Source organism: Cheilinus undulatus, linkage group 14 (genome assembly GCF_018320785.1).
Source record: "Cheilinus undulatus linkage group 14, ASM1832078v1, whole genome shotgun sequence".
NCBI classification, from domain to species: Eukaryota; Metazoa; Chordata; class Actinopteri; order Labriformes; family Labridae; genus Cheilinus; species Cheilinus undulatus.
Genome location: NC_054878.1, coordinates 33,457,255 through 33,484,455, shown reverse-complemented (window position 1 = coordinate 33,484,455; position 27,201 = coordinate 33,457,255). Strand labels below are relative to the sequence as shown.

At 40.3% G+C, this 27,201-nt stretch overlaps 1 protein-coding gene across 5 annotated transcripts in view; it reads left to right on the top strand.

Moving 5' to 3' along the window:
• Positions 1 to 1,753: 1,753 nt before the first annotated feature.
• The window catches only part of gphnb (gephyrin b), a 202,170-nt gene continuing 176,722 nt past the window's right edge, over positions 1,754 to 27,201 (top strand). For all 5 annotated transcript variants that reach the window (XM_041804499.1, XM_041804497.1, XM_041804498.1 and 2 more), the window contains exon 1: positions 1,754 to 1,865. In XM_041804499.1, the coding sequence (XP_041660433.1) occupies positions 1,802 to 1,865 (64 nt within the window). In that variant the 5' untranslated portion in view covers positions 1,754 to 1,801. The remainder of the gene's footprint in view (positions 1,866 to 27,201) is intronic.

Here is a 27,201-nt window from a genome sequence, read left to right as displayed (position 1 = left end):
GCCCACAAACTAAGCAGAGGAATGTTAAAACTGTGACTGGTCTGTACATCTTATGAAGGTTGTGTCCCAACTCCTTTAACAAAAAATGATTCTCTGTTATACTGACAAGCTTATAAAGTTATTACGCTTGTCTAGGTTATCTGAGGAAATTTCTTCGCTTTGTCCTCTCTAGTAGAGGGCAGAAAAATAATATCCTGTTTGAAGGTTACATATTTTAATCTCATATTGGCTCTAATAATCACGTTTAGTATCTCTTTTCTATGCAAAATCCAGCTTGGACGGAAAGAACCGAAGTCGCACCCACATTTAACGCAAAGTATCATGGGGGCTAGAAGTAAGGTGGATAGACCTGTTTTAGAAGTAGTTACAAGAATGATGGCTCGCTTTAGCTTCTTAGCTTTAGCTAAAGCTAGCAGTTACACTTGCTATGAAGTCAACGTTACCACATAAGCTAGCGTTAGCAAATCTAGCAAAAAGGTTGCATAGCTTATGTGTTAGCTTATGTTTCACTTATGTTAGCTTCATAGCTTTGTTAGTACAGCCATAAGCATTGTGAGCTTTAGCTGCACTAGCTCCTGCTCTGTTGTCAATGTAGCTTACCCAGCAAATGGACTTACCTTTGCTACCTTGGAGTACTACATTTGTTACATTACAGCACTGTGTTAGCCAGTGTAGCAATGTTGGCTTTAGCTTTGACAGTGTGAGAAGTTTAGCAAATGTAGCAAAGGCTAACATAGTTTATGTGGCTTTTTAGCTTTAGCTTTATTGGCTTTGTATCTATGTTATCCCCCTAGCTGATGTAGCTAACATAGATTTGTTAACTTAAGCTACATTCTCATTCTCAATTTACATTATCTAACATAGCTAATGTGTCATCATTAGCTTTAGCCTGTGCTACATTAGCTGCATTGGAGTGTTTTCATGGCAGACAAGCTTTTTTTCCCTGTAAGCAGACTTTTTAATCATCAGGTTTTGCAGGTCAGGTTTTTTTTTACCTTTAATACGGCATCCTCACCCTTACTTCAACACTTAACCCAACTAGAAGCCAAATCTGATTCATTTTTAAAGTTATAGCAAGTATCTCTGTCCTGACTGAGGCAGTCTCTCACGGTAGTGGTCTGCAAAAGTGGGTGTCTGAGAGCTGTGGCCTGCAGCTAGATTGTCCTGGCATTTCCAATATGGTGTTGTTTTAGAGTCTGAATATAGATGTTTCATAAAATACTCAGCTGGAAAACTTTTAACCAGTTCTTAACTTCTTTTAAAAGCCGGCCACATACGCCTTTCAAAAGTATTTTCAACTAAAGAATTAGCCCACTCGCTGTGATTGGATCAGGTGTCAAAGTTAGGACTCCCAAAGCAGCAGGATTCCAAAATCTCAGCTCCAAAAAAATGGCACCAAATACATGACAAGAAAAAGTGAGTGGCGTCTGCTAGTCAGTCTCCCCTAAAAGCCTTCACAGGAAATCAATAGTGGTCTCCATAAGACTTAATCTGGGATCCACGCTACTACCATGGCAGGCGGCCAGCTGAGTGATGTGTGCGGTTTAAACGGCCCCCGCATCCTGCCCGCTTATCTGTAGGTGTCCCGATGATCAGCTCGACGCTCGACTCATAATGCCTGCCTTTTCTTTTTCTTTTTCTTTTTTTTCTGCTGTATCCCAGCCCTCCTCCATGCCATCCCCCCCTCCTCTTCCTCCTCCCTCCCTCCCTCCCTCCCTGCCTCTCTCCTCTCTCTAAGTTCGATGTGATCGGCTCTGGGCCCTGCCGTGAGTTCTCGGTGCGGGCGACAGCGCTGCTGAACATGGCGTCAGACGGGATGATTTTAACGAACCACGACCACCAAATCCGGGTCGGAGTCTTAACAGGTAAACGCCGAAACACCCATCCGCTCTATCACGCTTCGCTCACATTTCCGTGAATTGATTCCCGCCGGCTGAGTCTTCATACATGTCGGCTGCTTTTTTAGCGTGGCAGCGGCGGCGTCTCTCGGTCTCTCTCTCTCTCTCTCCTGCGTGGTTTGCAGCCTCTGATTTAGAGCCTTCTCTACACCGGGGTGCATTTTGCTACATAACACCTTGTTCTTCTGCTTTTTTTTTTTTTTTGAAGCCTTGTGAATGTGATCGGCTGCTGCATTGGCTCATCCTTGTCGAGCTGTGCTGAAGAAGAGGAGCTCAGTTTATGTGTATTGAATAATTCATGTCCCTATCTTCTTGTCAGAGCTGGAAATTACAGCTGACCGTGCGCTGAGCTGCTGCTAAAGATGCCCGGGCGATAGATTGCATTATTGACACCACAGCTGACCACAGCGATTTTTTTTTTTTTTTTTTTTTTTGAAGTGTTGCTCACGACAGTTGCTGAAGGTGGTTGTGTTGATGTTGATGATGATGATGATGATGAGCGCATCTTGGCCTATTAAGATGATGTCAGAAAATGAGAGAAATACGCGCAGACGTTGGATGTGCTCTTATTTTTTTTTTTTTTTTTTTTGTGAATGACAGTGCCGGTGTTTGAGTTTTACATGACACATGATAGCTGCTTTTACTCGGCTCGGCTCGGCTCATCACACACACTCACTCACACAACAACACACACACACACACACGGGTAAATCCTCCTGACATTCCTCCAAAGGCGACGCGATGACGGCGCGTCTCTCGCCGCTGGAGACGTTCTGCGCCTTGGATGCGATGCGCGCCTGTGAGGCGGTGATGGTGTTAGATCTGGCCTTCTTTTGTGTGTGTGTGTGTGTGAGAGAGAGAGAGAGTGTGAGTGTTGCTTATTGCTTTGTCATGTTTCTGATCGTCGAGGCGAATCCAGCGGTGGTTGGCATGATCGGAAAGTAAATGAAACATTTTGTAGAGGAGGGAGGGTGGATGCATGATGAAGGCTGTCCAGAGGAATACCCCCTCCCTCCCTTCATCCATCCCTCTCTTCTTTTCCTCTCTCTCTCTCTCTCTCTCTCTCTCTCTCTCTTTCTTTCTGTCCATGCTCGATCCATATTTCATGAAAGCCGTGATCTCACACATACGGTATCCCTCCGTATGGAAAATCCAGCCCTGAAGAGGAGGAGGGAGAAGAAGGAGGAGGGTGGTGGTGCGATGAGTAGCGATGGAGGAATGACTGTGTACAAAAAAGACCCTCTCCTGAAATCTGCCAGGGAAACCCCCATCACCAACCAAACAACAGCAACACCACAACCACCCGTCGTCTCCTCTCCTTCTCCATCCCTCCTCCTCCTCCTCCTCCTGCTGCCTCTCTGCTCGCGCTAGAGAGAGGTAGAGCTCTGTCCGTGGTGCTGAAACCCAGCGTCACTCACAAATCAGTGCGGTACTGACCCCACCACAGTAAATACTGCATCAGATAGAAACACCCATGGAGGTAGAGGAGGAAAGAGTCTGGAGTCACTATACGCTCTCTTCATCACATTTTTTGGTGGCTGGATTACGAGAGAAATGCAGTATTCTTGGAAGACATTTGGATTTTTGAGGCGTTTATCCAGGGGTTGACTGTCCTTAAAATTGTGTCCTTAAAATCCCAAACTCAGGGCTTAAGGTTGTTTTTGCTTGATCCTGAGTAAGCCACCTTTTGCCAAGTTTATCAACATGTTTTGAGGCTGGAATATAAAAAAAATTGCACTGTATGAGGATGAAACTGGCAAGCTTTTCAAGGCTTTTGTTTAATTTCTGGTACCCCGATTGGAGTACCATGTCACATCAGAGGGGTTTATTTCTCTGTGCTCCATCACAATCTCATACCACTTTCCCTTTGTGCAATCTTGCTGTGCAGTGTTGACAATTCCTGCATCATAGTCTTTAATTTGACCCTTCTTCAGCCATTCTCCAGTCCCTTTCTGCCCCTTTTGTCACAATTTTTAATGGCTGAAAGAAAGGAAAATGGTACTATTGTACTATTTGACTGTGTTAAAGATTTCAGAGGCATACACAGGACAAGTTTGTAAGTCATTCACTAGCATTGTCAAAGAAAAAAAGCCAAAAAATAAGTGCATGGTGGCCTTAAGTGCCCACGTTTTTGCTTTATGCATTCTCCAGCCCCTTTTATTACAATTTTTAAGGGCTGAAATGAATGATATTTGTAGTCTAAGTGGAAGAAACTGGTACAAAAGAGTTTTTTTTAGACTTGATTTAATATCTTGTAACCCAAGCGGACCACCATGCCTCATCAGAGGGATTAACTTCTCTGAGTTTCAGCAGAATCTCAAACTGGTTTCCCATTGTGTAGATTGATGATTTCTGAGGCATTCACAAGACGAGTTTATAAGTCATCGACTTGAAGCGTAATGGAAAAAAAGCCAAGACAATCAGTGCAAGGCGGCCTTCAGTTCCATGTTTTTGCTTGATCTTTAGTCAGCCAATTTTAAGACACTTTTTGCCCTTTTTTATTAACATCTTTGATGGCTGAAATAAAAGAAAACAGCAGTATGAATGGATCAAACTGGTGAGAATTATATTTTTTGAGACTTTGATTTAATTTATGGGAACCAAAGCAGGCCACCATACACAAGACAGGTTTGTAAGTCGTCGACTTACACCAGCATGGAAAAAGCTTCAAGTTTCCGTGTTTTTGCCAGATCTTTTGTTAGCCAATCTCAGGTCACTTTCTTCTCCTTTTATCACCATTTTTACCTCCGCCAAGGAGGTTGTGTGATCGGCAGGGTTTGTTTGTTTGTTAGCAACATAACTCAAAAAGTCATGGACGGATTTTCATAAAAATCTTCAGGAAATGGCAGAAATGGCATAAGGAAGAACTGATAAGATTTTGGGAGTGATCCGGGTCACCGTCTGGATCCAGGAATTTTTTAAAGGATTGTGTACTATTGGGAGATAGGGCTAATGGCAGAGGTGTGCGCTCTCTGAGTGCTTTTCTAGTTTAATGACTGTAAAACAAAAAAAAAACATGTCAAAGAAGGTGTTTTACGGATTTCTTGAGGGTTTTATTTCATTTGTGGTAGCCCATGTGGAGAACCATGCCACATCAGAGGGTTAATTTCTCTCTGTGTGTCACAAGAACCCTGAACTGTATTTCCAAGATGTAATCTGGCTGCACAGTGTTAAAGTTCCTTAAGGTACACTAAGACAAGCTTATATGTCATCGACTTGAACCGTAACGGTAAAAAGCCAGGAAAAGAAATCAGTGAATGGTGTTAAATTGTCATGTTGTTTGTGTCCTTTTTGACCATTTTATCAATGTGAGATACATGAAAATTTTATAAAATGAAGATGAAACTTCAAGGACCAGGTTTTTATGCTTTTGTTTAATTTCTGGTGTACTGTGCCACATCAGAGGGGTTAATTTCCCTTAAGCCTCACCAGACTCCCATTCTCATTTCACAACATGCAGTCCAGCTGTACAGTGTTTAGGATTCCTGAGGCACACACAGAGGACAGGTGGATAGATCATCAACTTACATCATCATGGAAGAGAAGCCAAAAAAGTCTGTGCGTGGTGGCCTTAAGTTGACTTTTTTTCGCTTGATCCTTATTCAACCAATCTCTAGTGACCTTTTGCCACTTTTATCATTTTATCATTGTTGAAAAGAAAAAAACAGGATACTGTGTTTTGAAGAAAGTGCTCAGGATAGGATTTCTTATGGCCTTCACTAAATCTCAGGTATCCACGTGGAGTACCATGCCAGATCAGAGGGGTTAATTTCTCTGTGTGTCACCAGAATCCTGAGCTGTATTTCCAATATGTAATCTGGTTGTAGAAGATCTCCTGAGGCACGCACAAGGTACGTTCATAAGTCCACAGCCATCAGGAAAGACAGCAAGGTGAAAAAGTATCACAGTAGGATGGCTACACGCTTCCTTAGTCGGATAATCTCAAGTCACATTTTGCCCCTTTTACCACCATTTTCAAACTATAACAAATTGTACAATCGGAGGAAGAAGGTGGTTAGAACTGGATATTTTGAGGCTTTTATTTAAATTCTGTTATCCTAGTGGATTACCCCACCATATTAGAGAGGTTAATATCTCTGAGTGTCATCTGAATTCCTGATGTGTTATCTGGCTGTACAGCGCTGACGATCTGAGGCATACACATATAAGCATACATATAAGTATATGACTGGCACTGTAGTGAAAGAAGCCTACAAGACTTTAGGTTGCTGTGTTTAAGATTGATCCTTAGTCAGCCAATTCCAAGTCACTTTTTGCCCCATGATCACACCTATCCTTTTTCCATGACTGAAACACAAGAAAATGTCATCAAACATGGCAAAAAATTGTAAGGACTGGATTTTTGAAGCTTTTATTTTCTCTCTAGTAACCCAAGTAGAGTACAGTGCCACATCAGGGGAGTTAATTTACCTCTTTGTGTCAACAGAATCTTGAACTGTATTCCCAGAGTGCATTCTGCCTGTTTAGAGGTGACAGAGGTGTCAGAAAAAGAGCTCACGAGTCTGACTGGCATCATCATAGGAATAAAGAAAATACCAGTACATGCTGGTTTAATGATGCCATGTTTTTGTTTTATCCTCAGTCAGCCACTGGCATGCCTCTTTTTACCCCATTATCACTATTTGAATGGCTGAAATATGAAAGTTACTTAATGTGAAAACAAATTTTTAAAGCTTTTTTTCATTTCTGGTGATCCAAGCAGTGAAGCAATCCACATCAGAGTGGTTAGTTTCTCTGTGTGTCATCAGAATTCCCAATCTCAGCCCATCTCAACACACTTTTGTGTCTTGTATCACTATTTTTCGTGGCTGAAATAATTTTAAAATAGGGTGAAAGAGGAAGAAACTGGTGAAATTTAAGGGTTTTTTTTTGTTTTCAGAGCCACACTGCAGGGTTTAATTTCTTTGTGTGTCACTGGAAATCCTGAACCATACTTCCAACATGCAGCCTGTGTGTGAAATGTCGACAGTTTTCCGTGTGGTATCGACCCCGCCATAGTAAAACTACACAAAATAGAAATATCAAGTGAGGTAGAGAAAAGGAAAGAAAACTTGGCTAACTGTTTCCCAGTGTTTTTTCCATTTTTGATGGCTAAAATATGAGAAAACTGCAATTACACTTGTTGGGTTTGGATGTTCTTTGGTGCTATTTGGGTTTTGGTAAGCAAGCAGACACTTCAGAAGGGGCAATTTATCCAGGTGTCCTTAAAATCTCTTTACTTTATCCCCAATAAGCTGTGCTGAAAATCCCCACATATTTAGGGATACTAAAGACAGGATTAATTTCTCTTTCATCAGTTTGTCACCAAGAGAAAAGCCAAAAAAAAAAAAAAAACCTTAAGAAATGGCTTTAATTTGCCATGTTTTTGCTTGACCCTTGTCTGTCCCGTCACTTACGGCCCTTTTATCACCACTCTAAGGTAAATTAAATAATTACAGTTATCTGTATGCAAGCATCAGGGCCCAATGTGCTACAACCCGGTGCTTGATGGCATTTCTCTTGTCCGGGCCTTTTCACCACTGGTAATACACCCGGGGACACCGGCAGTTTTCGGGCCCTTGGGATATCCACAGCACAACCAGGGGCTTGTGGCAACCCAGCTACCCACCTGGACGGTACCCTAGGCTGTGCTTACTCGCTACATTCACCCCTTTCTCTGCCCTAAAGGTGTGGACGTGGTTATTTTTTCACCAGATTGTTTTCCCATGCCTCTGGTAGTAGAACAGGACATCAAGAGTCTGTCAGGGGTTGTGTCAATCCTCCTTCCCATGCCTGAGGTAACTAGTTAGAATTGGAAATTTTTAGGGTTTTATCTCATCTTTGGTAAACTTATTTGTCTTCTTTGAGGTTTTTTGTGTTTGGAGAAGGAAAGCTTGCACTTTCAGGAAACAAAAGCCACAAAAGAAAATAAATCAGTGCATTATGGCATCATGTTGCCATCTCCTTGCTTGGCTCAGCAGATTTCAATCCACACTTGCCCTTTTATCCCAGTTTGTGGGGTAACATGATTAATAATGGCAAAAAATTCTGCCTATTTCATTTTTTTTAGAACAGGGCATTTTAAGGCATTTATTTTTAGTTTACCAACTATGCAGAGGTCAGTACCACATCAGACATGGTCAGTGTCTCTGTGTATCATCAGACACCTGAACTGTATTCCCAACATTTAATGGGTCTGCTCAGTTTTGACAATTTCTGTGAATCAGTGCAGCTCTGATCCAACCACCTTAAATACTGTATTAGATAGAAGAACATAAAAAAACAAAGTCTTTTTGGCCTCTTTATATTCACTTTAGGCAATGAAATACATGTGAAATGAGAACATTTTAAAGTCTGTGCAAGAAATTGGCTGGGAATGGATTTTTTTAGGGATATTTTCCTGTTTTTGATAACCAAACAGAGGTCCATGCACCATCAAATGTGTAATTTCTCTGAATGTCATCAGAATGTGGTGTTGCAATTTTGACAATCCCTGGCTCATACAATGGACAAGCTTATTTTTCATCTTTATATTTTTGTATGTTTGGGGTGCAAGAGCTCATAATGTCAAGGAAAAGACCTGAAAAAAGAAAGAAACTGGAGCACGAGGGCCATAAGTTGCCATATTTTTGCTTGATCCCAAGCCTTTCATCTTTGATAACTTCTTGGAGGGCTGAAATAAGTGTATGAGAACATTTTACTTTATTTGGAAGAAATTTAGAAGTATTTAACAATTAATGGACAAAAAGTGGGACAATAGGTTAAAAAAATGGGTCAAGAGAGATAAAAATGGGTTAAAAGGAGCAAACAAGTAACAAAAATGGGTTCAAAGTGGCAAAAAATGGCAACAAGTGGTGAAAATCAGAGAAGGAAAAAAGAGGTTGCATGTGTAAAAAATATGTCAAAAACTGATGGAAACAGTGAGGAAAAGGGGTTAAAAGTGATAGATTTTAAAAAAGACTTGATGGAACAAAGTATTTGATAAACATGTTTGAAAAAAATGGGGGAGAGAGAGGGAAATAAGTGTATAATGAGAATGTTTTGCTTTATGTGAAAGAAATGGCAAAGAACTGAACAGTAATCAGCCAAAAGCGACATAATGGGTTAAAAATGGGTCAAGAAAGGCAAAAAAGGGTCTAAGATGGGCGGAAATCTCGTGAAAAGTGGTTAAAAAGTGAAGAAATGGGCAAAAAATGCAGCAAAAGAGGTTAAAAGTAGCAAACAAGTGGATTAAAGGAATGAAAATGGGTTAAACATAGCAAAAGTAGGTTAAAAGTCGGAAAAATGGGCAACAAGTAGCAGAAATTGGGTGCCAAATGTGTAAAAATGAGTCAAATATGGGTGGAAACAGTGTAAAGAGTTAAAATGGATGGTTCTAAATAATACTAGATGGAACAAAGTACAAATGCAGCACTAATGTTAGTTTGAAAACATAATAATAATATTAATAGTAATAAAGGGGGAGAGGAAAAGTGTATGATGAGAATTTTTTGCTTTATGAGTAAGAAACTGAGAAGAATGAACAATAAATGGGGAAAAGGAGCAAAATACTTTAAAGAAAAAAAAACACGGGTCAAGAAAGGCCCATTAAGAAAAGGGTCTTAATGGGCAGAAATCTGGTGAAAAGCGGTTAAAAAGTGGCAAAAATGGGTGAAAGTGGAAGCAATGTGTTGTATTGGCAAAAAGAGGCAAAAACATGTTATAAGCAGCAAACAAGTAGCAACAGTGGGCGGCTGAAGTAGTGAAAACAGGTTAAAAGAGGCAAAAATGGGTCAAACGTGTAACAATATGTTAAAAAATGGGTGGAAACAGTCATGAAAAGGGGTAAAAAGTGATAGTTCTGACTAACACTTGATGGAATAAAGTATCAGCTGCACTAATGTTAGTTAAAGAAACAATAATGACAGAGGGAAGTACTGTAAATGTATGATGAGAATGTTTAGCTTTATGTGGAGGAAACTGAGAAGAATTTAATACTTTTAATTTGAATGTGCCCAGTCCAAGAGGGTGAAGTCCTCTGTTTGTCCTCAGAAGCCCTAACTGTCTTCCCAGAGTTCAGTCTGCATGTGCAGCTTTGACTGTTCCTGAGGCATACAACAGACAGGTGTATTTGTGTTTCTCATGTATCTGTGAGTTTTGAGTAGGACGGCTCACGCTGTCATGGAAAGAAAAAGCCAAAAAAAGAAGCAATGGGTGCACGATAGCTTTAAGTTGCCATGTTTTTGCTTGACCCTTAGCCTTTTAAGAATCTAATCATAGCCGGATTACTCATGGCGCTCATGTGATATTATTTTTCGTGATGTGATGTGTTTTGACAGCCGAAGCTCCCCCGCTGTGCTGCCATGAGGAAGCAAAGCTCCAGATATTCAGGTTTGGCTCCATCGCCCTCCCTCTCTCTTAAAATGCAGAACCTTTAGTCACCACACCTCACTTCTCCATCCACCAGTGTTCGTGCAGCGGGCCTGATGTGTGAGCAGAATGCTAATGGAGGGCCGGAGCAGTGCTCAATCTCAACCCCCCTTCCTCATGGGGGGGGTCAACGGTCAGCAGTCCACTCCTGCATTCAGTCACTGTGGGGAGGGGAACGGGGGAGAATGAGACCTTGGCTGTGCTCTCCTCCATCACTTAGCCCCACATCCCTGTAGACAGGTGACAGAGCCCAGGGGACGGCTCTGTTTAGACCCTGGACACAGAGCAGGGGAGGGGAGGTTGACGGGACCAATTGGGTGTGTGTTCGTGTGGATTAATGTGTTTCGTTGAATGCTTGAAAAAGAGGCGGGGTTTGTTTGCAAGGAGAGGGATGCAGGATAATTGGGGTGAGCGTGTTGTCACTTGTCAAAGATGTCACACCAAAACGTGACCTTTGTTAGCAGTGGATGAAAGCTCCTGCTGCTTCGCTCTTCCCATCGTCATATGTGTATTTTTATTGTTTCCTCTCTCCCCCTCTGTGTGGATTTTGATTGCTCGGTTTCCAGCTGCCACTTTTTTTTCTTTCTGTTGAGTTTTAATTGTCCTGAGTTTCTCTCCCTGGGCCTGCCTCAGGGTCCGGGCACTCAGGTACACACTGACACGAACTGCAGCTTAATATGCGTGCATTCATTACTTAGCATTTGTCTGTGCACGGATACAGATGTAAATTTGATTTCACGTTTGCGACTGTCATGGAGAAATGCAAGTTTGCTTACCTGGTTCAACATCTCGTAGCATGAATTTATGATAAAACCACTGTATTTAACATCATTTCAAACCTTATTGGACATTTTAATGAGACCCTCTCCTCACTAAAGCCTGCTTTACACTTTGGGGTCAGATCTACAGCAAACTGGTCTTTGGCTGCAGATAAACTTGCTGTCCCTTAAGTGTTTGCATAACCATGAATATTACTGTGCACTGACACATCAGCTGTGCAGGTACTCAAAGATTAACATGGCGCACATACAAGATACAGCATGCACATGTTTGGTACTGACAATCCAGAGGCAGCAGAGGTGTGACAGTCAACACAGCAGAAGGGCCAACAAGGGCTGAAAATGTTACATATAAACTGGTATAGTCCATATCTCTACATGCATGGCCACCCACCCCAGGAGAGATAAAGGGGAGAGCTTTCTGGGGCCAAGCCAAAGAAAAGTGAAAGGTGAAGAAAATTAAGGTCCATTGTCAAGTTAATCTGTTATAATCATATTTAATATTTAACCTGAACAATAACCACTCAAAAAAAAATACATTTTTTTATGTTGTTGTACAAATAAAGCCTTTTTTAATGTAAAAACTTAAAACAGAATTACCTTTTACTTGGTAATGTTTACAATATGGATGGGCACACTGACTAAACCAATGGAAAGGTAATGTCAGACTTCATAGCTACGCCAAGATGTGCAAAAATGTCAGGATGGCAGAGAATAAAGTGGAAGGAACTTAAATAACTTTAAGGGAAAAATAATAAAATAATTGCAAAAAGAGGAGAAAAAAGGACAGGTGGCAAAAACTGGTGAAAGTGGTTACAGAGTGGCAAAAAGGGTTTTAAGTAGAAAAAATGGGATAAAAGGGGAAAAAAATTGGTCAAGATAGGCAATATAGGGTCTAAATTGGGCTGGAATATGGTGAAAAGCGGCTAAAAAGTGGTAAAAATTAGTGAAAAGTTACAACAAAAAATAGTGACAAACAATGGGTAAAAAATGCCAAAATGGGTTAAAATTTGCAAATTCGTGGGAAAAATTGGTGGCTAAAGTAGTGAAGAGAGGTTAAAAATGAACAGAAATAGGTCGCAGAGGAACATGGGCAACAAAAATGGGCAACAAGTGGCACAAACTTGAGGAAGACAACAAATATGGGTCAAATGAAACAAAAAAATGGTGGTTAAAATGTAACAGAAATAGGTAAAAAGTGAAAAATATGGTTAAAAGTGGCAAAAATTGGTTGAAGTTGGCAAATGTGGGTCAATTGTTGCAAAAATTGCAGGAAACAGTGGTTAAAAGGGGTTGAAATTGGCAAAAATTGGCAGAAAAAAAAGTGGTAAAAGTGATGTAGAGAAGCAAAAATTGGTTCAAAGAAATCAAATGGGATAAATGTGGGATAAAACCAGCCTAAAATGGGCAGAAATATGGTGAAAAGCAGTTAAAAATTGGTGAAAAGTGGGCAACACTGTGTTACAGAGCCACAAAATCGGAAAAGAGCGGCAAAAACAGGTTAGCAGCAGAGTCCTTATAGTTGTTTTAAACCTGGACAAATAATGGAAATAAGAAGGGTGTTACAATTCAGCAAGTGACCATGCAAACTAGTGTCTTTCAGTCCACAGTGTATGTGACTGTTTGTATTAGTTTATTTTTTTCAATGTTAAATACTGGGTCTGTGGGCAACCAAAGAAAAACTTGGTTGACTGAAAGAACACTCTCACACCAGTCAAGGTTTTCCCTTTTTCAATTGCCAGTATTTCAAATACAATGCTGAAATTGCACAAGTATAGTATGTAGATGTTTGGAGAAAACACCACGTTATCCTGTGGCATTTTTTGGCTGAAATTGTGACTGATGTTCAGACCTTTTTTTTTCTTTTACAATACTACTCAAAATAATGGAGTGGTAGTGTTTTATAGACGTGGTGTTGAAAAAATGGACGATTGTGACATCCTTAATAGCTTCTGTATGCACGCCCCACATGTTCAAACACACTGACAGGAAGAGAGAACCCAGAGGATTCTATATGAATCCATCATTTATGTCTACATACCGTCTTATTACAGCTGCTGTCTCAGCTGTATGGGCCACTGATACTTTGGATGTATGTCTTGATTCACAGCCCATAGAAAGCCACACTGAGGCTGGCTGCAGAGTGTGTGTTGATTAATGCCTTTCCTTCCCCAAAAAACACAATTCCAGCAAGGAGCCAGGGAAAGGGAAAATTCCCTCCTCCCTCTCTCTTTCCTTACTCTGTTCCCAAATTTTCCATCTTCTTTGATAGTAAAAACTGAGTGATTCTCAGAAATGTGTGGGCAGCTCTCTAAACTTGCAAGTCTATCAGAAAGACATGAATCGAAGAGCAGACGGGCTTCCCAAAACAAAAACATTTGGACCCATCTCCAAGCAGCTCTGTTTGGTGGAGCTAATTCTGTGATTTCCTGCAGGAGCTTTTATTTCGACGGGGTATGGGGCATTTTTTAATCAAACATTGAGTGCACATTTCCTAAAAAGTAAAAAACAACACATTTAGTACATAAATTTGTCATGTTGAAAATAGCCCATGTTGAAAGAAACTACATCAGGAGTAACAAGCAAAAGAGTAAAGCCGAAAAGTAAATGCACGAATTTGTAGTCCTTGAGTGTATTTTTGTATTTTCCCCTTTTGCATCCCTGCGAGTGAACGTGCATGTGTGCTTTAGCGGACATGTTTAAGTGCCTTCTTGGGTGTATGTGTACTTGTCTGGCTGCAGATGGGATAATAACAGTTTAATCTGCTTTTCCACATAATTTAATCTCTGGAGTTTGTCCCAAGCTCACCTTAACAGCTCAGGCGCTAAAGAGGCTAAGTAGTGAGGCAGGAGTCAAGTCAGCAAGAGGCGGCCTAGCGTGCCAGAGCACCTTGACCAGAAAACAAGGAGACGGCGTCATCTGTCACCACATGGCGTGGGAGGCTGCCACGTTATGGAGCAGTCTCCTCTCGCTGTCAGTTTCTGGATGACTCAATCTAACATCTACTACACAAGTCAAGGGTTTTTACAATTAATGGAGGCTATAATCACAGTTGTAACACCATCAGACTGTGACATTCTGTATAGCACAAGGATGTTTTGCAATTATGGTGTATTTTGCAGCTTTGGAATCCCCCACTCTGTTTTTGCATATTGTCACACTTTAATGTTTCAGATCATCAAACTCATTCAGTCAGTCCACAGAATATTTCCCCAAAAGTCTTAGGGATCATCACAATGAGGGCTGCAGCAATAGATTCTTTTTGTAATTGAGTACTCTATCAATTCTTCTGATGATTAGTCGAGTACTCTAATAAGAAATATTACATTTTTTTAATTAGACACTTTTTCAAGAGAAGTAGTACTAGACAAATGAGAAAAGAAGATTGGTCCCTTAAATGAACTACTACTTTATTAAAACTGGTATTAACAGGTATCTCCAAAGAAAATTTATTTTACAAAATGCACTGAAGTTCTGATGACAGTTTACATTTCTTAAATTTACAAGGAAAGGAAGTTTAGATTACAGGAATATGGTCTATTTTTAAAGGTTGTTTGCTTTTAATTTTTGCACATTTTTGTTTGTGAGTTCATCTATCATAAAAACATGACCTTAAAGACCATCCACTGACATAGAGAACAAATTTTAAAGGATAATGCTGCTTCTATGACCCGTTGAATCCTGACTGTATCTGTCACTATCTGTGGCAATAGTGTGTTTCTATTTTATTGGTGTTAATTCATTATCAATACAAGTCATCAAATCATTCAGGATGCTGAAACTTTTTGAAAAAACACACTGCAATCAAGACATCAGTGCACTGAATTTAAATAATTTATAATTAAATGTTTAATGTGCGCAGAGAGAGAGAGAGAGAGGGAAAGCACCAAAACAGGACTTGAATCGTGACTCCTGACTGTCTTCTGTGAAACCGTCGGGTCAATCAGAGAAGTTTATGAAATCCTCTGAAGTCTGCAGACACAAACTGACTGCTGTCTTACACCAGCGAGTCATGCAGACAGCGGGTAAACTTGAAGATCTGCGTAGGTTCATGGGTGCACACATAGTGCCATATTTGCCATAGAGCAGTGGCCAGTGGCTGCGTAAAAACGCAGGACAAGTGCCTGTAAACATCACTGCAACAAGATCTCTTCCCTTGTCATTTTCACGCCTTGTATCATGCATGTTACGTTATAGTAACAGCGAAAACAAGTGCATTGTGCCACACATATAGCTTTCTGTGTGAAACACAGCACGCCGCGCAACACACGGCGAGATATCCAGGCTTACAGCGTGGATGTATATGGATACAGGACTGATTTAAGCGAAGCCTCGAGGCAGATAATTTGCCTTGAGGAATTTTTTGAATCAAATCACTCGGATAATTCGAGGAATCATTTCAGCCCTAACCACAATGTTTTTGTTTTGTTTTGTTTTGTTTTTTGTGTGTGTGTGTGTTTTTTTTCTTTTTTACCAAATGTGAGATGAGCCTTTGAACTCTCCCATGAATGCCATTTTTGCCCAGTCTCTTTTTTATTCTTGAATCATAAACACTGACCTTAACTGAGTCAGTTAAGGCCTGTTGGTCTTTAGATGTTGTTCTGGGTTCTTTTGGGACCTCCTGGATGAGTCATCAGTGCGCTCTTTGAGTAATTTTGGTAGGCCAAACATTCCTGGAAAGGTTCACCACTGTTCCAAATTTTCTCCATTTGTGGATAATGGCTCTTACTGTGGTTCTCTGGAGTCCCAAAGCCATAGAAAGGGCTCTAAAACCCTTCCCAGACTGATAGATGTCAGTGACTTTGTATCTTGTCTGTTCTTCAATTTCTTTAGATGGTGGCATGATGTGTTGTTTTTTTAGATCTTAGTCCACTTCAGTTGTCAGACAGGTTTGATTGAAGGGGTTTCTTGATTTAAAGGGTCTGGAAGTAATCGGGTTAGTATCTGACCATTTTTGCTGATAGTAGCTGTTCAAGTATCATGTCCCAGTGAAACACCAAAATGTTAAACTTTTTTCCTACTAGCTTTTAAAATGGCTTGTCAAAAATGACTATTGAGTACTAAATGCATGAGAATTTTTAAAAGTTGTTTTGATAAAATTCTGTTGTACCAATCAATTATTAAAAGCACATTATTAATTTAAATGAATTAAATGTCTTCTCGCTGTTTAACATTGCAGTTTAGAGATTTGCTTTTCTCTATCTCTCTGTAGCAGTTTGTGTGTGCAAGAACATTATATTAATAGTCCAAAACATCAAGTTTCATGTATGTTATTGCACTTGATTATTACCACATAGAGGTTTACATGCTGAGAGAGTTATCAGACATGTATGTTTGAAACTTGTATGAAATTATGCTCATCTTATATTTCTTTAAATCATAAAACGAGAGGATTGGTTTTAATTTGACAAGCCTGGGCCTTGATGAGCGTGTAAAGATGATCTTACCTGCTAGAGACTTGTTGAAGGGGGCAAAGAGAACCACTTCTGTTTTGCTTTAAGTTTTTTTGTAGGGATGTAAGGACACACTTAATCCACGATGCGATATGAATTTTGATTTTTGGTCCACAGTATGATTGGAATCCTGATTTTTCTTTTGGAATTATCTATAAAATAGAAAAATGTAATTTTGAACAATTCCCAAATAAAACAATTAATATAGTAATATGATGTGATACTGGAATTGAATTTTCTGTAGGAATGTCAGCATATCTACATTCTCAGGCAGAAGCCTGGCCTGGCTCGGATTTGCCAGACTCCATCTTTCAAACCTCCAATCTGAAAAATGCAACAGAATACATAAACTTCACTGTAGCAACTGAGGAGAAGGCTGCTACACTGAAGCAACGAACTCTGGGTTTTAAGAGGAAAGATAAAGACCCTGGGGCAGAAGGAAAAGGTGATGGAGATGCTGTTTTTCCTAGACAAGAACCTTCACTTCATTTTAAGGCAACAGTGAGTAAAGAAATAAGAGTACGGGAAAAAGTTCAGTAGCAGCTCCAGTTGAAATTTAGAAGTACCACTGTGAAAACAAGAGGGCCTTGTATTTGATATTCAGCTTTTTCTGCAGTGATAGTGTTTTGATTCATGCCTCATGCCTTGTGACTAATATGGTCAATCTGATTATACCACTTCTAAGTGGGATTGTAATATTTCTAACTCATTTACTGAATGTGTTTTTGTGACTATTGAAGCTTTTATACCACTTTAATGGAACTGGGGTTATTTGAATTTACTTGTTTTATTCATGTTTTTGACTGCTCAGGTGTGTCAGCTGTTTTGACCACTTTAAGTGGAGTTTTTAAATTTTGTCTATTTAATTCAAACTCTGCACCAAGTCGATATGAAACTTTATTTTCTGACAAATTAGTACAATGAAACAAAGATATTCCGCCTAAATGGAAGTGTGATTTTAAGTGTTTTACAACAATGTTATCTGTACTAAGATAAAAAGGAATAAGCATGCAACATCTAGTAGTTATTCTGTTTACTTGAGTTATTTTTGTAAACAAAAACAATTAAAATTCTAATCAAGGTGAATATCAGGTATCAGGGATGGAAGCATTGGAAGATACTCAATATTTAAAAAAATGAATCAGGATTGGAGGCCAGAAATGCTGATCAGGACATTCGGAGTTGTACTGGAAGCAGATAGCAACACTTGCCACTTGTGTAGCGATTAGCTCGGATGTAGCTACAGTATAGTCGCAGTTTTATCAAAAAAAACTGAAAGCTTTATCATGAAATAAAAAAAGGTGCTTTTGCTCTTCTGCTGACCTGCTTCGGCATGAGTTTGTGATTGTGAAGTGGGGATAAGTTGGACTACAAGCCGTTGTATACCTCTGTTGCTATTAGCTTGGAGGTAGCTGTAGAAAGCTTTATCAGACACACCGAAAGCTTCTCTTGGTAGAGGATATGTTTTTGCATGTCTCTGCATAGGTTACGGCATGAGCTTTAGTCAACAACAAGCTCTGCTTTTCCTAAACTACAGCACTGTAGCCTGTATATTTCAGATTAGTTGAAGCTGCACATCACTACTAACTCATTTTGTCTTGTCACTCTGATCGGCCCATCTTAAATGTGACAGAACATTTATCCAATCACGAGCACTGCACAGTAACCCTGTAGAAATTATGATTAACCTATAGGGCTTTTCGGCTCTACTTGGTTTGACTTGGCCCTGCAGCCCAGTATGGCCGGTGATTTGCTCTTCGACAATGACGTTTAGCTGTGCTTTAGTAAACATTGTTTTGTTCCACCAGAAGAAACACGTATTGTTTCTGCATCAAAGTTTCTTCATCATCATCTGTTTTGGTAATCCAGCAGGTATTTTGAAGTTTGGTGCTGCAGTTGCTACTTAAACACATCTGCAAGGCGTCCCAAAATGATTGGAGGTGAGGCGGGCGCTCTTGGGCCCTGCTCCAGAGTAGGACCATTATTATCATTATTATTAGTTATAGTGGAAAAGCCGCATTGGTACTGGGTCAAAAAAGAAGAAGACTGTCAAGCACATATTATAGTCATTCCTATCCTGCAGAAAATGAAGGAAAAAAAGAAGAGAGTGAAGTAGAGAGGAGAAAAATAGAGAAAAATCGTATGCGTTACAGTAATCCATAATAGAATAAGTTAAGTGGATACATATGTATATATAGGATAGATATGCAATTAGCAGTAAAAGTAGGTATATTTCTATAGCTTTTCAATAAAAGTACATTTTGACTATAAGCATAGTGCTGAGGACATTTAAAACTCTGAGGAAAAAAACAAAGATAGCTTAAAAACGTCCTTTCACTCATTGTAACATTGTAATACACTCTGTCACATATTGTCTGGATTTGGCCAACTATCCAATGGGAGTGACAAAAATACACCATCAGCCTACAAAGCAGAACTGGACTTCAAATGAATGCTATTTTGACTTTGTAAAAAAAAAAAAAAAATGTCCCCTTTAAGATCAGACAGAAGTTGCTTGTTCAAAGAAACTTTCAATTTACCCGAGCCTAAATGAAGCGCCTTAGGACCACTCAGCCCACCTGCCCATTTTGTGGAGTCTTTGCTAACTCCCTCATGGCCGCTAGCTTGCCTGTGTGCTCCCATTAGCATCACAACGCTATTATTCATCCTCTCCATTTTAGCCTCTGTTGAATTGAAGACAGACAAACATAACGTCCTGCCATAGCTGACATCATGCCCGCATAACAAAAAACACAAAATAGATGTTAACATTCGGTTCACTGGTGGTATAAAGATACGTGGTCTGGATGGGAATCAGAGAGCCCCAGGCGTATGTCTACCCACTAGCATGATTTTATGCCTCCTTTTTCTTCCTGCTTTGACCCAACTCTCTGTGTCTGTCTGTGGCTGAATCATCTCTAAGCTGCTACTGGGGTGTTCCCTTGTAACAATATGTGGGCATCTGTTCAACAATATGCTAGTTTGAGAGGGATACACTTGGAGCAGAAGAAAACACACACATAAATTGGGCAAATGCTAGATCCTGCTCTGTATTTCTCCCTAAATTCACATAGTTTAAAATTATTTTGAGGGATTATATTGAGCTGAGTTTTTATCATTGTTGCCTGTATTGACCTTGACACTGTAAAGACTGTAAAAACATCATATTTATAACACTGGAATCCCCAAAACACATAAGAAATGCGCTAAAGCTACTTCCTTCTTCGGATATCTGACCAAATCCAGGTATTTTGAGCAATTTTTGCCAAAAGTGAAGAGCAGTATTGTGCAGACTTTTATAATCATCACCTTAAGTCACCTTAATATCCTGAAAATTCTAAATACCCAAAAACTTATAATCTCAAAAGCTTTTGATAGAATTATTTTGCTGCCTGAATTACACCAACAGGGATTGTAATGACATTATTTTTGAATAAATGTACTCTAATATGGAGTTAGCCCCCTTTTGCAGCTATGACAGTCTCCACTCTTCTTGGAAGGCTTTCCACCAGTGTCTGTGGGAATTTGTTTCAATTCATTCTGTAGAGCATTGATGAGGTCAGGCACTGATGCTGGACGAGAAGGCGTGACTCACAATCTATGTTCCACTTCATCCCGAAGTGGCTCAGTGGGGTTAAGTTCAGGGCTCTGTGTGGACCAGTCAAGCTCTTCCACACCAAACCACAATGCTGTGAAAAAGTATTTACCCCCTCCCTGATTTCTTATTTTTTACTGCCAGACCTGTTGAATCAAGAAATCAATTAAGACAGAACCTGTCTGACAAATTGAAGTTGGCTAAAAATGTAACACATCATGCTGCAATTCAGAGAAGTAAAGTCATGGACATCTATCAGTCTGGGAAGAGTTGGAAAGCCATTTCTAAGGCTCTGGGACTCCAATGAACCACAGTGAGAGCCATTATCTACAAATGGAGAAAATTTGGAACACTGTTGAACCAAAATTACTCCAGAGTGCGTAAACGACTTATCCAGGAGCTCACAAAAGAACCAAAACAACATTTGAAGACCTGCAGGCCTCACTTGGCTCAGTTAAGGCCCACTGCACACTGAGTCCATTTTTCGTCCAAATGTTTGCATGTTTAAAAAGGAAATCAATCTCATGTTGTTCTAATTATGTTTGGACACTGACGCTAACATTTTCGTCCATCATATTTTTTTCTGAAACAGGTTTGATTTGATGCAAAATTAAGCATCGGCCCCAGTCATTTAGACGATGATTGATGGTTCAGATCAGGGCCTGCTGCTTCTTCTCTAGCTTACTCCACCCCACCAAACCCATCACTTCTCTCTTTCCCGAATGGAAACATCACTTTAAACACTGTAGTTTGTCTATTTATTATATGGATATCAATCATGGAAATATAACAGATAAGGGCATACATAAAGGCTCGCAATATCAAACAGTTTGTCACATTTTACAAATTTTTGCAGTGCAGGCAAATAAAAATGCACCGGACTCAATGTGCAAGGTTTGAGTGTTTTTTCAGATTACGGATCCTTAAAACATGCATCTGAAAATAACAGACCAAGTGTCTAAAGACCTTCAAGGTCAGTCTTTATGATTCAACAATAAGAAAGCGCCTGGGCAAAAATGTCATCTAAGGCCAAACCCACTGCTGACCACAAAGATCACAAAGGCTGGTCTCTCACTGGCCAAAAAACATCTTGATGATCCCGAAGACTTTTGGGAAAATATTCTGTAGACTGACGAGACAAAAGTTTGACTTTTATGGCGTTAAACTAGCACAGCATTTCATAAAAAGAACCATACCAACGGTCAAACATGGTGGTCATAGTGTGATGGTCTGGGCCTGCTTTGCTGCTTTAAGACATGGACGACTTGCTGTAATTGATGGAACCATGAATTCTGTTCTCTACCAGAAAATCCTGAAAGAGAATGTCTGCATTGATTCTGGACCTCGAGCACATTTGGGTTACTCCACAGGACAATGATCTCAAACACACCAGCAAGTCCACCTCTGAATGGCTTTAAGAAATGAAATGAAGCTTTAGGACTGGCCAAGTCAGAGTCTGGAATTAAAGCTCTCTGAGATGATGTGGCATGGCCTTAAACAGGCTGTTCATGCTGGAAAACCCACCAATGTGGCTGAATGAAAACAATTCTGCAAAGAAGAGTGGGCCCAAATTCCTCCACGGATAAGAATGACCCAACTAGGTATTAAGTTTAGGGGCAGCTACTTTTTCACATAGGGCAAGGTAGGTTTGGATGGCTTGAATTCATCATTTAAAAGCTGCAGTTTGTGGTTATTCTGGTTTTTGGTGACTAATATTAAAATTTGTTTGATGATGTGAAACATTCAAGTGTGACAAATATGCAAAAAGGAATTTAATCAGGAAGGGGGCAATTACTTGTTCACAGCCTTTGTGTAGACTTAAGAAATCATCATCGTATTGGCTTTGACATGCTGCCATGGTAAAATTGGGAAAAAAATTACAATATTATAATAAAAAAGCCCCAAAGACAAATAAAATAGCACTGGAGCAGAAGAAATTTGACACAAAAATTGGGTTGCCACATCTAAATGCTACTATTTTGAATCAATTTCAAGCCTTATATTAGCCACTATATTATCATGCCATAACACACTATAGCCTGCTCTGATTTCCCTGTAAAATTAGAAATATTTCAAACATTGTAGACTGTGAGACAAAATGGTAGGCCTGAAGCAGAAGAAGGCACACAAGAAATGAGCTGAGGCTAGATTCTGCTTTGTATTAACAAAATGTAGACGTCTTTGATCAAGTGCAAGACAAATGTGAACAAACATTTTTTCAGATATTTGATATGGTTGCCTTTATCGGCATTGGCATGTTTGTGCTGCAATCTTTGGAAATATCTGTATCCACTGGTGCCAACTTCAGGTCAACATTGGGGGGGCATAATATTTTCTTTTGCCTACAGTTAAAGGAAATTTTTGTCCCTGTGTAAATTGTTTAGGATAAAAACACTCTTTTTAAAATAATACATGTAAAAAAAAATTTTGGGATGTCCTGGAAGGCTACATTACCAAATAATACCAACAGGTGGCAATATAAGGGCATGGAAAAGAAGACTGGCTAATTCATATTTCCATTCAGACAATGTGGTATCTTTAATTTTGTTATATATCATTTCAAAGGCACAACAAGTCAACATAGGCCCAATACAAATCATTTTGTCTGTTGTTAAGCTTAAACCAAACATCAGGCAATGTAAGCAGCAAACAGGGTTGAACAAGTGGAAATACTGGTAGACTATTTAAACTTACGTTTAGTATACTGTGGAGCAACGCTAAAATGTTGAAAATGCATTCCTCCTCTGGTCACATGCCTTGATAAACTGATTTGTAACATTTTTTAAATCTATCCGATCCGTGCGTCCTTTGTGCGTGTGGAAGTTGGCCAAGTGATTTAGTCTGTGAGCGGTCATGGTGCTCCGCAGATAGGTCTTGAGTCTGCATAAACGACTAAAGGACCTTTCTGCTTTGCATGTTGTCACTGGGAGTGATGGCTTTAACGGGCTCAGTAAACAGCTCTAATCCCACTTCAGCTCTGAAAAACTCCCTTAGATCATGCATGGAGTGAATGGTGAGATGGCGCATTCTGCAGATGTCACCAAGCGTGTCCAGCTGCAGCTCCAAACGGCCCATGCCAACATCTGTGCAGAAAGCGGTGCTATCCCACACCGAGTGCCGTTTTCTCAGTTTATTTTTGCCACCACCATAAGCTCTGTTTTTTCGATACGTTTGAAAGCCTCTCATGTGAATCGAACATTCAAACAGGCAATGCAGTGGTCAAGCACCTCGAAATATTACCTCTGAAAATGTTCCTTTGCTTCAGAGTCTGTGTGCGTGTCGGCGGTTGCTCTGTCTTGAAATCTGCAAGGAGCAGGCCGGGGTGGCTTGGGAAGCTCGGGGTCACCTACAGCGGGAATGCCCTATGCTCTCTGTACAACTCTTTGATAGAATGAGTTGAAGGATGTATCCTTACGCTTTGATTGTAAACTTGCCAGCAGGACTTCAATGCGCTTCTTAGCATCACAAAGTGACGACGTTGGTGACTGGATGGCTGAGTTATAATAAAAGGAAAATTTTCCTAACTGTCTCAGGAAACCACTGCTTTTGTGACCTATGTCACTGTTAGATTTTTCTGCAAAGTCATTCAGGTAACTCGCCAAGCTCTCGTAGTTCTCAAGCACAGACTTCATACTGTTGACTCGCATTGTCCAGCGGGTGGGGCAGAGTGGACGTAAGCTATTCCCACCTGCAGGCCTGCGGAAGGAATCAAATGCCAGTCTTTTTGGTGACTCTCTGATCACGTTGATTAGATCTTTAACTGTGTTCATCGTGTCTGCATATTTTTACCTTTGCAACAGCATCTTGAAAGGCAAGGTTCATGTTGTGGTCATTACGGTGCACATACATTGCCTCCTCTTGAATGTCTTTAACACGCGCTTGTAAGCCAGCTGTAAGCCCAGACAAATTTGCGGCCCTATCATAACATTGCCCTCTGCAGTCAGACCACAACAACCCCAGTCTAAGTAGTGCATCATTCAGAACTGAAAACAGCATGCCAGCAGAGGTTGACTCAATTTGGTAGAATCCAACAAAGTCCAAAATACTGTTTAAGTCCTGACCAACATACCTCAGACACTCATCTGCTCCTGCTGTGTGACGTCAGCGGTCTCATCCACAATCCCGGTGAACAATTTCACCTCCTTGATGTCCACAACGAGCTCTCTCAAAACATCATAAGCCAGCATTTTGATGATCTTGTTTTGAATCTCATATGATAAGTACTTAAATTTTTCTTTTCTTTTCAGCCAGCCTGAGAGAGGCTCATTATCGAGTGATCTCAGCTGTATTAGCTGCACAAAGTTCGAATCAAAATCTTCGTGCCCTCTGACAGCTATGCCCTGCTGGGCCAGCAGCTACAGTGTTGAGATGATGCATATTAGAGCATCTCTGGCTTGAACCATATCCTTTGCTTTTTGATCGGACATAATGTGAACAACATTCATCCCGCGCTTGCATAAACGTGCATATTTGGTGACAGCTTCTCGGTGGCACTGAGACTTTTCATGTGCTCGGAATTTCTCTGGGCCTTTCCTGTAGTTCTGAAATCCATCTGTAATGAAGGCACCTTCTCTCTTTGTGGAAAATGTTAACAGTTTCCGTTCCTCACATGTCTGGCACACTTTACAAAAAGTTTTTCCGTTGTCAAGTGTAAGCCAGCTGTAAGTTGTCAGCCATCTGTCTCTGAAGCTTCTGATGGCTGACGTTGTTTTCCTCACCTCCCTCCTCTGACGAGTGGGACCGAGGCTCAGACTGCCACAGTCGCCCTCTTGGACTTCCTCATTTCGGGAGGCACAGCCACTTGGGGGTTCAGCACCAGTGAGTTCGGAGACTGTAGGCTTAGTCAATACATCCTCTGGATTTGTGATGACATTACTGCCTTTATTGGCAGTGATGGTACGAATAACCCACTTATCCATTTGTTTAATTTAGGCTACTGCATGGTGTGTCTGGCGAAATTAAGCTAATGCTGAGGTAAACAGTGGCACAGGGGTAATTCAAAATTCGTGGGTCAACCTGTCAATCACTCTCCTCTCTTCCAACCACTGGAATGTCTGGAATGTTGCCACCTATTCTATGGCATGATTGGTGGAGGGACGAGGAGGTGGGCAGCTGTTGGGCCGGTGCACAGGGCATTCTGTCACAGCCACCAAGATTTCAACTGTGCTGAACATAGTATTTATTATTGGGTTTTTTTTGACCCCCCACCTTTAATTTTGCAGGGACAAAATACCCAATAACCCCTCAGAGATGGCGCCAGTGTCTGTATCCCTGTATCCCAAAGGCCTTAAAGACAAAATACTTACATTAGAGCAGAAGAAAAATACACTCAGATTGCACTTGGACTTGTTCTTGTTTCATACTTCTCATCAAATTCAAATATTTTTCATCATATTTTAGCTTCATGTGAGTGACTGTTTCGTTTCTGCTTTTATGAGTGTTGCACGAATTGACCTTGACTTGCATGCCATGTGAGAAACAGGAAGACAACATTTTAATCCCTCTGACATTAAAGATAAAATGTTAGTGTTGTGTAAGAATAAGCACCTGGATGATTTGCGTGCTATCATTGGATTAGAAATATTTGATCTCTTTGTTTGCATGAGGTAGGACAAGGATTTATCTTTGGTTTGGGTGGGGCTTGTACTGTAGCAGTACTTAACACAGACTGACCCTTATCTGGCTTGTTCTCTCTCTCTCTCTCTGCATCACACACACACAGCTGTGTGACAGTGGACAGCAGTAAGGCAGGACCAGAATAGACAAAACGGGGTTAGGGACACGAACACAGAATGTGAATTAAGTCTTCTCTGCAAAGGAATTATTTTCAGCATCAAGAAGCGGGGAGTGGAGTGTGTGACTCTCCTCCCCTTCCGCACACACCCCCTCTCTCTCTCCTCCTCGCTTTATTTCCGCCTGTAGAAATAATCCTCCCAAACTGTAAATAGTCTTTAATTGTGATGTGAGTGAGAACAAGAGGCAGACGGTATTTGGCGGACGAGGAGCTGCGTCTCCTCCGCTCTCATAGGCTCTTGTCTTCTCTCCAGAGAAGAGCTCCGTCGGGGCTGCCTGGAAAGCTATTCCCAGACTGGATGCGTAGGTGGAGGAGAGTCGCTTGGTTCCCACTCCCTCCAGGCCTGAAGCACTGTTACAGTCTGTCATTCATTTGAGGTGATAATCACAGGGAGCTAGCATTGCCAGAAAAAGAAAAGAGAAAAAAAGTTGTGCAAAATATTTTTGGAAGTATGAAAACCTAAAAAAAAGGATTGTGGGGCTTCTTAGTGTCAGCATTTCTCTTCTTGTTTTGACAGAAAAAACAGGCGTCAGACATGCTGAGCTTAGAACCATTGTTTTCTATTTCTGCATGGTATTAAACGGGAAAGTTTTTTCTGCATAGTAACACCTTCCAGTAAGTGTTTAATAGTTTCTGAGGAGACTACAGAATGTCCATACCCTTATATTATCAAGTCCATAACCAGTCAGGTTGTCTTTTTAATAGAAAAGCTTTCAACAATTTTAAGAAGCTAGCAACATTCAAACTGTTGTTAGCTATGTTTGAGAAAAAGGTGTCCTACTATAATTTTATATGTAAGTAGTGCCAGTCATAAAATCTTCAAATTTCAAATACATTTAATCAAACATTTAAGAAATATTTACATAATGTTTGCAATGTGAAATTTACTGGCACTGCTAGCGTGTCAAAATAACCCACGTTTACCTTATGCTGCTAACTTGCTAAAGTTATCTCTAATGCTAGCTTACATCTTTGACCTCTTTTGACACTTTCCAACACTGCTTATTTATCAGTTCAACCTTTACTGCTAACTTCCAAATTTTACCAACACTGCTAGCTTGTGAAATAAACACATACTGCTTGCTTTATTTGACCCTCAGTGTTAGCTTATCATATAACATAAGCTGCTAGCTTGTCAAATTATCTTATGCCTTTAGTTTTCAATTTATCCTACACTGTTTGTAAACTAACTTGTCTGTAAAATTTTGAAATTATGAACGTTTGCGCTTTTATCTACAATGCTAGCTGTCAATTCAATCTGTACTGCTAACTT